The sequence below is a fragment of the Ictidomys tridecemlineatus genome, chromosome X (genome assembly GCF_052094955.1).
Source record: "Ictidomys tridecemlineatus isolate mIctTri1 chromosome X, mIctTri1.hap1, whole genome shotgun sequence".
Classification (NCBI taxonomy): Eukaryota; Metazoa; Chordata; class Mammalia; order Rodentia; family Sciuridae; genus Ictidomys; species Ictidomys tridecemlineatus.
Genome location: NC_135493.1, coordinates 110540745 through 110554747, shown reverse-complemented (window position 1 = coordinate 110554747; position 14003 = coordinate 110540745). Strand labels below are relative to the sequence as shown.

General features: G+C 35.5%; 1 protein-coding gene across 1 annotated transcript in view; it reads left to right on the top strand.

Annotated features, from left to right (window-relative positions):
* Positions 1-13218, top strand: part of Mbtps2 (membrane bound transcription factor peptidase, site 2) — a 46133-nt gene extending 32915 nt beyond the window's left edge. Inside the window, exons 7-11 of the mRNA XM_005334814.5 lie at positions 979-1159; positions 6618-6712; positions 7084-7279; positions 8839-8914; positions 10144-13218. Coding sequence (XP_005334871.1) covers positions 979-1159; positions 6618-6712; positions 7084-7279; positions 8839-8914; positions 10144-10366 — 771 coding nt within the window. The 3' untranslated portion in view covers positions 10367-13218. The remainder of the gene's footprint in view (positions 1-978; positions 1160-6617; positions 6713-7083; positions 7280-8838; positions 8915-10143) is intronic.
* Positions 13219-14003: the final 785 nt, after the last annotated feature.

The window sequence follows — 14003 nt, the reverse complement described above, 5'->3', positions numbered from 1 at the left end:
ACTTGGATTACAGGCATGCACTGCTACACCCAACAGATATAAAGGTGTTATAATACTAATTTGAGTATCAAAAGATTTTGCCTTTTAAAAATTCCATGGAAATTGTTTTGTTCTGAGTTACAAAGATAATATCAAGATTATCTATCTCCATGTAGTTTGTTAATAAAATTAATTGTTTACATTTACTGTTAATTTTTATGCCTCTGCTTTTGAGACAAATGTCATTTCTCCTAAGTAGTAAGAAAGATGAAACCTAAGCTATCCAGACAAAACATTTTATAGGAGTTTAAGTTAATGTCTTCAACTTTGTATTTCATTCCCTTATACAATGACTATTATAATGGCACCAGATCTTCCCTTCAGACATTTTTAAAGAAGAAAATTGCTTTTGTGAGTTTACCTGTTCATAGTGCTGATAGTATTGTCTGCATATTTGGGACTATATTTATATTCGGACTTATAAAATTATATGTATTTTGAGAATATGGGAAAGTTTCTCCAAAATATGGTAAAAGCTGTGTGTGTGTGTGTGTGTGTGTGTGTGTGTGTGTGTGTGTGTGTGTCTATGAGAGAGAGAGAGAGAGAGAGAGAAGAGAGAGAGAGAGAGAGAGAGAGAGAGAGAGAGAGAGAGAGAGAGAGAGAATATGAGGCTTGGTATTGAAACCAGGGCTTCACATATGCTAATAATTTACTCTCCCAGTCCTTTGTCATTTTAGTCTTAATGGTCCGCAAGTGGATTTTTTTTTTTTTTATTGTGACAAAGTCAAAATCTTGGAGACTTAGAGAAAGCAACTATAATTTTTGGATTTTATTTTGGTAAGTTTCTAGGACTATAGGTTTTAGATTCAAATCTGGATTATTTTCTGCATTTAAAAAATATTCTACTTAATTGACTTCATGTCTTTTACTATTGTTTGCTCAAACTAATCATAGCTTGTCTTCACATGTTGTCTGATTTGTTTTTTCCCTCTTCCCAAGGACTCTCCTGCCATTGGACCCAGAGGCCTTTTTGTTGGAGACCTTGTCACTCATCTACAGGACTGTCCTGTTACTAATGTGCAAGATTGGAACGAATGTCTAGATACTATCGCCTATGAGCCCCAAATTGGTTATTGTATAAGTGCCTCAACTTTACAACAGTTAAGCTTCCCAGTTAGAGGTATGTGTATTTTGTCCGTGAAATATAATGCTTTGAACACAACTACCTTCTATTCACTAATCCTTAGACCATGTCTATAGATTTATTCTCTTCTAATATTTTTAAAGCAAGTCAGCAAAATAAACAAGCCCACACTAAGCATTATTCTTGGTAAACTGGATACTAAATATATGTTTCCTTTATTGTATATTATTGTTGAACTTCTAATTTATAATATCATATTTTATTTTTTTCAGGGGAGGGGTACCAGGGATTGAGCTCAGGGGCACTCAACCTCTTAGCCACATCCTCAGCCCTATTTTTTGTATTTTATTTAGAGACAGGGTCTCACTGAGTTTCTTAGCACCTTGACGTTGCTGAGGCTGGCTTTGAACTCACAATCTTCCTGTCTCAGCCTCCCCAGCCCTTTGGATTACAGGTGTGTGCCCCCACGCTTAGTTTATATTTGACTTTTAGAATTACAAAATTCTTTCTGTTCTTAAAAAATTTGCAGTGGTACACACTTAAAATCCCAGTGACTCTGGAGGCTGAGTCAAGAGGTTTGCAAGTTTGAGGCTAGCCTCAGCAACTTAGCAAGACCCTGTCTCAAAATAAAAATAAAAAGGATTGGGGACACAGCACAGTAGTAGAGTGCCCCTGGGTCCAATCTTTAATACGCCACTCCTCTCACCCCAGCACGTGCCTTTAATCCCAGCTACTCAGAGGCTGAGATAGGAGTGTCATAAGTTCAAGGTGAGTCTGGACAATTTAGTGAGACCTTGTCTCAAAATAAAATTTAAAAAATGGGCTGGGATAGCCAAGTCATGGAACCAGTCTAGGTGCTTGTCAAGAGATGAATGGATGAATAAAATGTGGTATATATACTCAGTGGTGTTCTACTCAGCCATAAAGAAGAATGGAATTGTAGTATTTTACTGTAAATGGATGGAACTGGAGAACAACATGCTAAGTGAAATAAGCTAGACAGAGAAAGTCAAGGGTTGAATATTTTGTCCCATATACAGAATCTAGACCAAAATAAAGAGGAGAAAAATGGGGGGTCCAATGAAAATTAAAGGAAGATCATTGGAGCAGAGGAAGAGAATTGAAGGGAGGGAGGAGGAACAGGAAAAGAGGAATAGTGGAATGAAATTGACCAAATTTACACACACATCATGGTGAATTTTACCTGTATGTATATCTACAATGCACCACTTAAAAACAACAACAACAAAAAAAAAACAGTAAATAAATCAAAGGAAGACCAGTAGAGTAGAGGAAGAAGAATGGGAAAGGGAAGAGGGGAGGGAAGGAGGGAGTACTGGGGAATGAAGTAGAGTAAATTATATTCTATATATGTATGATTATGTCAAAATGAAACTCAATATTATATATAACTATGATTCACCAACAAAAAAAAATTTAAATATAGACTGGGGATATCATTCAGTGGTAAAGTGCTTACCTAGCATGTGTGAAACTCTGGGTTCAGTTCGCAATACCATAAAAAAAAAAACTTGTTAAGGGGCTGGGGTTGTGGCTCAGCAGTAGAGCACTTGCCTCACACGTGTGAAACCCTGAGTTTGATCCTCAGCACCATATAAAAATAAATAAGTGAAATAAAGGTATTGCATCCAACTACAACTAAAACATAAATATTTCAAAAAAACTTGTTAAATCAGCACTCAAACTCAACCATAACCAATTAACTAAATTTAATTTAATTAATTAGGGGTACTTAAATACCCTAATATAATATCTTTATATGTAGATATATAATAGTATTTTCATTTATATAATTTTGAAATTAGTTTAAATAACAAGAAGCAATTTTCCTTTGCATAAACTTTCCCTTACATATTCTGGCTAAAATATACCTAAACTTAAACAATTCTAGTGGTAGCTGTGTGTGAATGGTGGCATATTTAAAACTATTTGGGATAGAGTTATTTTATATATTTTAGGTGGCAGAAATCCAGGAAAAGTTTTCTTGGCTAATGAAAATACCCCTTGAGGTCAGATATGTTGCCCTGTGCAGCAGGTAACAGGACTAATGTAAGTTTTTTCTCAGGACCCACTAAACATTTTGAGTTCTCTCAGCTCTAAAAAAGTCAGCAACTGGGCTGGGGTTGTCACTCAGCAGTAGAGCGCTCACCTAGCACATTAGATGCCTTGAGTTTGATCCTCAGCCCCACATAAAAATAAATAAAATAAAGATATTGTGTCCAACTACAACTAAATAATAAATATTTTTTTAAAAGTCAACAACTTAGCTGGGTGCAGTAATGCATGCCTGTAATCCCAGTGTATCAGGAGGCTGAGGTAGGAGGATTGCAAGTTCAGCCACTTAGTGAGGCCCTAAGCAAATTGGTGAGATCTTGTTGCTAAATAAATAAATACACACATACATAAATGTGTGAGGATATGTGTGTGAAAGAGACAGAGAGAGAGAGACAGAGACAGAGACAGACAGAAAGATTGTGTTGGGGGCTTGAGAGTAAGAGAGAGTACTAGGGATGTATGTAGCTCAATGGCAAAGCATCCCTGGGTTCAATCCCCAGTACAAAAAAAAAAAAAAAATCAGCATCTCTATTTCTTTTCTTTTTGTAGTACTGGGAATTGAACTCAGAGCGCAATCTACTACTGAGCTCTATCTCTAGCCGTTTTTTATTTTGAGACAGGGTATTACTAAATTTTTCAAATTGGTCTTAAACTTGTGATCTATTTGTTTCAGCCTCGTAAGTTGCTGGGAAATCATCAGTACTCTTTTTTTTGTTAGTTGTTGATAGACCTTTATTTTATTTATTTTAATGTGGTGCTGAGGATTGAACCCAGTGCCTCACACATGCTAGGAAAGCACTCTACCACTAAGCCACAACCCCAGCCCCATCAGTATTCTTTATACAAAATTGTTGGGCCCAAATTTTTAAAGTGTTCCAAAATACAAATTATGTTCACAACCTGTATTTTTAGGTCAAGAAATACCCTAGATATTTGTCCACAACTACTGGTATAGGTAAATGTGATTAATATTCGAGAATAATTTTACTATGCAACAAAGGCAAAGTAGTGAAAACCATTTTTTAATTTTTTTCTCACATTTAGTCTTCTATATGTAACTTTATTTTCAGTGCTTGGGATTGAACTCTACCATTAAGCTACATTCCCTGCCCTAGATAATACACTTTTTAATTTTTTTTTAAGTTGTAGCTGGGCACAATACCTTTATTTTATTTATTTATTTTTATGTGGTGCTGAGGATCGAACCCAGTGCCTCAATGTGCTAAGCAAGCACTCTACCACTGAGCCACAACCCTGGAGCCAAAACCCCTGTATAACCCATTTTAAGAACATTTTATTAATAAATAAATAAATAAATATATATATATATATATATAAAAGCCAAGAGTAGTATAAACAAGCCTTCATGGACCTTTTCCCATCTTCAGCAATTACCAACGTTTTGTCACTTTTGTCATCTAAGCAGCCCACTATTGGGAGGAGTATTTTAAAGCATATCCCAGGAACCCTATCAATTCACCCATAAACTTAAAAGCCTCTTTTTAGAAGGTGATTACTCTTTAAACATGAACACAAAGCCATTATCACACCTGTTTTATTCAGCAATTTTGCTGCTGTGACTAAAGGGTCTGACCAGCACGATTATAGAGGAGGAAGAGTTTATTTGAGGACTCACGGTTTCAGAGGTCTTAGTCCATAGAAGGCCGGCTCAATTCCTCAGAGCTCAAGGTGAGGCTGAACCTCATGGTGGGAGAAGATGACAGAGGGAAGCAGCTCCCATCACCAAGATCAAAAAGCAGAGAGAGGGACTCCACCCTCCAGGTACAAATACATACCCCAAAGCCATGCCCCAACTCCCACCTCCTCCAGTCACACCCTACCACTTCAGTTATCACACAGTTAATCCCTACCAGCGTATTAAATCACTGCTTGGGTTAAAACTCTCACAGCCCAATCATTTCTCCTCTGAATCTTGCATTGTCTCACATGTAAGCTTTTGGGGCACACCTCACATCCAAATCATAACAACACCTAACAAAATATCTTATTGCTGTTCAGTTTTCCTTAATTTCTTTTCATGGTGCTAGAGGGTTGAACCCAGGGCTTCACATAAACAAGGCAAGCACTCCACCACTGAGCCACATCCCCAGACCCCTAATTATTTTTTAGTTGTAGATGGACACAATAGCTTTTTTTTCTTTCTTTCTTTCTTTATTTTTATGTGGTGCTGAAGATAGAATCCAGTGCCTCACATGTTCAAGGCAGTGCCTCACATGTTCGAGGCAGGCACTCTACCATTGAGCTACAGCCCCAGCCCCACTAATTTTTTTTTTAATACTTGGTTTGTTTAATTTGGCTTCTGAAAATCTCTTTTAAGTTGTTAGTAGTTCCCTGTCTGTTTTTGAAATGGTATATGTTTATTGAAGAAACTGAACCATTTAAACTTCATATATTCTGGGTTTTTCTATTATATATCCTTTTGATGTCACTAATATGTTCAGATGCCCCTGGTTTCCTATAAACCAGTGGTTAGGTCTAGAGGCTGGATTTGATTCAGGATACTCCTTGTTTTTTTCTTTTAGCAGAAATACTTAATAGGTAATACTTGGTATTTCCTATTGATCATAACAGGAGGCACTTGTATTCTCCCATTTAGTAATGTTAAAATTATTCAGTGGGCCAACCTGATTCTTTTTTTTTTTTTTTTTTTTAAAAAAAGAGAGAGTGAGAGAGAGAGGGGGACAGAGAGAGAGAGAGAGAGAGAGAATTTTAACATTCATTTTTTTTATTTTTTCTTAGTTCTCGGCGGACACAACATCTTTGTTGGTATGTGGTGCTGCTGAGGATCGAACCCGGGCCGCACGCATGCTAGGCGAGCGCGCTACCGCTTGAGCCACATCCCCAGCCCCCCTGATTCTTTTTTAAAAAAATATTTTTTAGATGTTGATGGACCTTTATTTTAGTCATTTATTTATATGAGGTGCTGACAATCAAACCCAGTGCCTCATACATGCTAGGCAAGCAGTCTACCATTGAGCCACAACCCCAGCCTGCAACCTGATTCTTTAAGGTTGAAATATTTGTCAATTTTCCCTATTCTCAAGATTTACTATCTTCCAAAACCTTTCAGAAGTAGATAGGCCCTCTTCACTATCTACTTCAGAAAGGGTTATTATTATAAAATCTACTGAGATCCTGTAACTCCAACTTTATGGGTGGATAAGTTTATGAGGACAGCTTACCTAGGGTTAAGTGCCACTTTTGATTTCAAATTGGATGAATTGCTTTTTATAATGTAAAATCAAACTGTAGTAATTAGCTGTCAAGCTAAACACTGAATTATGCAGCTTCCTGATTCATATGCCATTTTATTTACTTTTTGTCTTAAAAAAAGCAAAATTTTTATTACAAATATGTAACAGATTCTAATAATCAAATAAGCACTGTTTCTCTTTAGCATACAAACGGCTAGATGGTTCCACTGAATGCTGTAACAATCACAGCCTCACAGATGTGTGCTTTTCCTACAGAAATAATTTTAATAAACGTTTGGTAAGTTGCCCTGAGGCAATCTTGCTTGTCTGATATAATTATAACAAAATAAGCATAGAAAGCTATAATGGAAATTATGAAAATTTCTCCCTTTTTTCTCTGTTTACTTTGTATCATTTTATTAATACCTCTACATTTCATGTCACATTTTATCTGAGAATCTTTAAAAATTTATACTAATGTAATATCTTATATGACCAAGGTGGAATATTTGAAATTAATTTATAGTATATGCACATAAATGGCAATTCCTTTATGTGAACTTCACTGCTAATATGCTAGTTGACATGAAAAATATTGATAAAATGTGACTTGAATTTAATAAATCAATAAATCATTTTAATATTTACTAATTAATATTTTGTTCATAGCATACATGTCTACCTGCCCGGAAAGCAGTTGAAGCCACTCAAGTTTGTAGAACCAATAAAGATTGTAAAAAAAGCTCAAGTTCAAGTTTCTGTATAATACCTTCTTTGGAAACTCACACTCGCTTAATAAAAGTAAAACACCCGCCTCAAATTGATATGTTATACGTAGGACATCCACTACATCTTCACTATACAGGTGGGTATTATTATGGTGGACCTCTAGGAAATTATTAAAATCACCTATATTTTTAGTGTAAAAATTCAGTAGAAGTCCTTGCATTAAGTTTGTTTATTATAAATTTAATCACTTGTCAAAGTCTTATTTTCTTGTTCTTAAGCATTAAATGAAATTTAGGCAGTAGGAAGATAATCTGAATTTCTGAAGCAAGAAAGAGCCTGCCCATGAATAGTGATGAATTTTTACCTTCCCACTATTTATGTCTAAGTCAAATAGGTGATGTCTTAGAGATGTTCTCTGTGAGTTTATTAAATTTATTCAAGCTCCCCCAAATAGTAGCAAGAGCTCCATACCCTAGACAACGCCATGATGTATGGGCATGTATGCATGACACATGAACGTAGGATTACAAAGTTGGGCCAGCATAGTCATTTTACCAGTAGCAACCTGATTGAACTAAATATGTAACTTCTTCATATGGCTTATATAGTCCAACTCATTTTATTGTACAAGATTCCTAATGTTATTTTTTCTTATAACAATTCATCATACAGTTCACACTTTTAAAATGTACAAATCAATGTTGTTTTTTTGTTTTTTAAGAGAGCGGAGAGGGTGAGAGAGAGAGAGAGAGAGAGAGAGAGAGAGAGAGAGAGAGAGAGAGAGAGAATTTATTTATTTTAGTTCTCGGCGGACACAACATCTTTGTTTGTATGTGGTGCTGAGGATCGAACCCCGGCCGCACGCATGCCAGGCGAGCGCGCTACCGCTTGAGCCACATCCCCAGCCCCATAAATCAATGGTTTTTAATATGTCTTTGTCTCAAAATGAAAAATAAAAAGCTGGGGATATAGCTCACTGGCAACATGCCCTATACCAAATAAATAAATCCTTAGTATCAAATAAATAAACATAAGGCTTTTTCATTGCTTTGTAGTCATATCCTGATAAACAAATCTGGGTCATTTTTCTTATTTATTCATTTGACACTAAATGACTCTAGACTGCAATTATTCAGTGCACCCTCAACATATGAAGATATGTCCCAAGTTGGGATCATTCATAAATGTGTACTGTGGGTTCTGCCTAATTACAGGATAGGTTTTAAGTGTTTTGAACAAAGACAGGATTTTGGAATCCACGGAAGAGGAAGGACTTTAAAGATTGCCTGATCTTAATCCTTGTTTTAGCAATGAAGGAAAAACTGAGACCAAAAGGAGATTAAATAGCATAATAATTGGAGTAAATGTGTTTTTAAAGTTATAACTCTTTGAAAGTGTAGGAGTTCTTTAATGTAAACTATAAAATGTTTTTTCAAACTCCGTATTTAGTAGTCATATTTGGTATATAGTCCCCTTTATCTTACTCTTGCTTCAAATTATAAATACATACTGGGACATGAATTCTTTCATTCCAATCATTTTATTAGCTATTCTGGAATAATGATTGCTTTTATAGCCTGGGCTTTCTCAACCTGTTTAATAGCTAGCCTACATTTTGACCTTATGGTAAAATTTATAATGCTGTTGCTTATCTAATATAAATAATATGCCTTATTCCTTGTTTCTCCTTTTTAGTGAGCATCACCAGTTTTATCCCACGTTTCAACTTTTTAAGCATAGATCTGCCAGTGATTGTGGAGACATTTGTTAAGTATCCTTTCTGGTATGAAAAAAAAGTTTTCAAAGTGTTGTTTGGAGTTTGGTTAGTTTTACTTTGAATAGAGTATTGGAACCTTACAAGTACCACTTAATTACTAACAACTAAAAAAGGAGACTTTAAAGAAGTTGAAAGAGCTTAGACTGTACCTGGGAGGGAAAAAGGAGAAAAAAAATTATCAGAAAGGGAGAAAAGTTAAGATCTATAAGGCAAGGAACCCTGAATACAAATTAAAAGTTGAATTTACAGGTCTAAAACCTTTTAGTAAGTTTATAAAGGATGAAAGCTTCGGTTACTAGTAAGGTGATGAATTCTGCCCATCTGAGCTTGTTAGTTTTGACCAAATGGAGGACAATTCTTACATACATAACCAGGAATTATGTAAATGCATTTCACTGGTCCACTAAGGAATGCCTAAGGAAGATCAAACCAGTTTACATTAATAAAATAGCAATTCAGAGGACAAAATCTCATATAGTCTTTAGCATATCCTGTTTGCATATAAAAGGTGAATTTTTTAATAGAAATTGATTATTATGTAATTGGAAGAGTTCTTTATTTTTGTCACTTTTAAATCTTTAACTTCCTTGATGATTTGGAACAAAATGAAATGGAGAACAAATGAGCAGTTACTCAAAAAAAAGTGTATAATCAAGATTGTATCTTGGAGACTCTGCAACTTTGTCAGAGATACTTAATGCTATAACCTTATAGATGATAATAAAATAAAGCAAGATTCAAGGGTCAAAAGCTTCATTTCCTCAAATGAAGAAAGTCTTTGTAAAGATCAAAAAGTAATTTGGGGACTGGGGGTAGAGCTCAGTGGTAGAGTGCTTGCCTAGTATGTGTGAGGCCCTGAGTTCTATCCCCAGCACTGTCAAAACAAAACAAAGTAATTTCCCCCCAATTTCTTATTCCTTCCACATTTCTTTCCATGGTGTCATTAAAGGATTAGAGAAGCTTAATCTTTCTAGGAGTTCATTATAAATTGATTTGTCTATAAGTGGTTTGCCTTATTTTTCTTGTCAAGATTTTTGAACTTCAAAATAATACAAACTCTTTTGTTTTTAATAATAGATATAATGGCAGAGATGTTAAAAAATAAAAAGTAGAGAAATCCATCGTAATCTCAAATTCAGTCCCAGAACAGTAACTTCTTGTGACTCACAGAAAGGTGGTTTCTACTCAGCTCACAGCTGGCTCCTTAACTGATTTTAACTCAGGTATCTGATTTCCCTCTCCGGAGCACTGGCTATTGTTAATGCAGTGCCCTGCTTTGCTTTGGATGGTCAGTGGATTTTAAACTCTTTCCTGGATGCCACCCTTACCTCAGTGATTGGAGACAATGATGTCAAAGATCTGGTAGGATTTATCATCCTACTTGGTGGCAGTGTACTTTTGGCTGCCAATGTGACGCTAGGACTCTGGATGGTTACAGCACGGTAATATTTGCATTCATCTGACAAGTCTCTGAGTTACAATATTCATCTACGTGGTAATGTCCATTGCCATTGAAATCATTACTTGGTATGAAATGTAAAGTGTTTCCTTAAAATTACATTTTGGCCTACATCTTTATGCTCCTCCTATATCCAGAGTACCCAAACTAATGGTAGAGGATGAGCAAAAGAAATGAAAGGCATAATCCCTAACTACATTCTAGTTTTAAAAACTGAATGTATGCATTTCACATTCTTGTGGAACAATTTTTAAACAATTTTTAAACATTCTTTTAATATCATTTTATGTGACTACATACTGTCTTGAAATAGTATAAAGGAGTACAGAATCAGTTGGAAGTAATTAGGAAAAACTTAAAAGCACCATTAATCTAGATTTAAGGAAGACCAGACTTTGGCCAAGTGGAAGGGTGAATGTGTTCTTGGTCTACATCACTTGTCATTTTTCTTGAAAAGTATTTTATAGTTTATTGGTGTATTATTTTGTACTTTGAAAACTGTGAGAAGTCTGATTTTAATTAAATTAATAAACTTCTAAAAAAGAATTTGCTTACATGAAAGGGAAAATCTTTGTCAAATGATAGCAAATAAAACCAAAATCGGAAACAGGGCCAATGATATGAGATGGTTTTGTCCCACAAGCATTATATTCATTGATAATGTATCTCCACATCATGAAGAAGCACTAACCTTTGATATTCAGAGCCAGCTGCATGAAGTGTCTCACACCAGCAGCTTGTGAGCTGAGGCAGTTAGGACCAAACCTCAGAGTCAACTGGGTCCTCTGACAGATCACAAGACGAACCCAGGATCTTCAGTAGACCTGGTTACCATTCTCTTATAGAGGTTTGAAGCTTAGAGCTCTTCCAGGGTAGACATTTTCTCTTGTGCTACCAAGGCCATCTGGGGCCTATCTTTAAGAAGCAACAACTTTAAACCCTGAGCCATACTCTGTCCTCACCAGCGGCTCCCATGTTTCTCTGTGTTGGGTAGTTAAGCACCTAGTCCTTGCTTTCTATCTCTCCCCTAAGCTACCTCTGCGGGTCCATAGAAGACTTGGTAGTATATTGAGAATGGCTGCATGTGAAAGGGGACAAACTTGGATTTGCCAGAGCCTAGGAACAGACTCTTGAATCTGAAAGAGCCATACCTGGTTTAAGGTCTTATGGAATGAAGATGCAGTACTGGGAAGTTTGGGAAGTCAACAGGCCATTGTGAAGCAGTTGGTCTTTGAAGTGTTATGAGCATGCTGGTTCTTTGATGAAAAATATACACTTCTCTCATACACTCAAGAGGTGATAAAAGGCAATAACTTATTAATAGCCATGTATCCAACTTCTTCACTAAGTGAGGTACTCTATGGATTACCTTTGTCAGATCATTAGTTGCTCTTTCAGCACTAAAACTTTTAAATCATTTTTAAGAAACTTTTTAGATTGTATTAGAATTTTACCTTGCTTCTTAAACAGAAATTATATTTTGAATAATTTTAATCTTTTAATAATGACTTGGGTCATCAGTCAATACCCCAGTACTAAAACCATGCAAATTATTCATTATCCCGGAAAACACTACTCTTAGGTAGAACAGTCATTCTGGACCAAAATATATTAGCCTAGTAATGCTTAAACCTGTTTTGGTAGTAGACCTTAGAGAATGCTCATGAAATACTTATGTAATTAACTTGTTTACATTTGAATTAAGCAGTTTACTAATGAAAATGTATGTGTGCAAGTCAATTTTTTAAAAATTTAGGGAAAAAATTATGTGTGTGTGGTGCTGGGGATTGAATCCAGGGCCTCATGCATGCTAGGCAAGCGTTCTGCCACCGAGCTATACCCCAGCCCAAGAAAAAAATTTAATACAGGAAATCCTATCCATTAGCTTCTTTTTCTGGATAAAAACAAAAACGCAATCTCATATTATTTTAGCTTTTAAACACCTTGCTCTGTTGATCCATAGGGTTAGGATTTGGAAATACTGTCATAAGAAATTGAGCAGATCAGTACTGTTTGTATAGAAATGGCCTCATTGTATAAAAAAAGGAAATGTTATGTGTTGTTTTTTTAGCTTGACTATGGGCTCTTCTAGATCAAGGACTATGTCATATTCAGCTTTGCATCCCTGGCACAGTGCATGAGACATCATAAGTACTTAATTAATGTGGTTGGATGGATGGTGATTAGTGTTATTTATGGATTAGAAAAGCATGTTTCTATTTAAGCTGTAAAGTATTATTGAATATTTACTGTAAATATATGTTAACATAAAAAAAGAAAAAACCTTGGAAGCTCTTTATGTCCCTGGCATATTATCATCTTTCTGGAAAGAATTCATTTTGGTTTCTGTACAGTGATTAGAAAAAATTAATTATTTTGAGGATTTGAAGAAACTGTTCTGTGTTGTCACTTTGTTCAACAGTTAAACTTTTATTCTCAGTGTTCCTACTCTGCGTTGTTTACATTTTTGAAAGTTTTTTTAATCACCTACACTCTGTAGAGAATGTATATATTTTTTTCAGCGTCTCAGTTTGAAAAGACATGCAGTTAAACCTGATCTTTTAATAATATAATAACTCTGCTAGGTCTTTGTCTGTTCCAATAGCAAATTGTAAATGTGTGCTTCATGGTTATGTGATTTTCAGCCATCATTTTGTCCTATGGTATTTATTGAATGTCCACATACTGATGGTACATAGGTATTTTTTTTTCTGTAGATCTTTTGACCGTGCTGTAATTCATTCTTAAGCTTTAACTTGAAGATATCATAATTGCCAGTGTTTGGTGTTTAGCAATAAAAAAAAAATAAATGTTTATCAGCATTTTATGTTTATCATAATCTATGTGTTGTCTTTTTTAAAAAATTGTACTCTGTTCTGTCAAAATTGTTCTGCTTACATAGAGTAAGATCTTAATCATTTAAAAATTCCTGATCTAAAAGTAGCCTTCAGTTTTTATTCATATAAAAATTGTTGCAGGCCTTGAAAAGAAATCTTTTAAACAAGATTCCTGTGTTCACTATTATCTTGGAAATGGCTGGTTTGTGGATGAAGAAAAAGGGCTATCATGTTCCTTAGTGTGGACAGAATTCTCCTGTAAGTTCATCTGTGTTTTGGGGAATTCCTGAAAAAAAGCATTTTAACTGTAACATTTGGTTTCTTCTTGACCTTTTGCCCCCGTGCTTCCTCCCTTGTTCCTAAGACCAACCTTCCCCCATCCCTGCCTTCCTCCCCCCCCCCTCTCTCTCTCTCTCTCTCTCTCTGTGTGTGTGTGTGTGTGTGTGGTGTTCTCTCAGCTGGGAATTTAGCCCAGTTCCTGATTAGCTAGCCTCATTCACTCCTCATCTCTGATCATGTTACACTACAGTTAAGAGCCACAAAACTAAACCACTTTTTTAAAAACACCTCTATTGAGCGGCTGGGGCTGTAGCGCACGTGCCTGGTATTTGTGAGGCACTGGGTTCGATTCTCAGCACCACATATTAAAAAAATAAATAAAGATCTATCAGCAACTGAAAAATATAAAAAATATCTTTATTGAGATAAATACTATAAAATTCACCCATTTGAAAGTGTGCGATTCAATGTAGAATCATTTTTCTTTTAGTGTCTTATCAAACAAAAG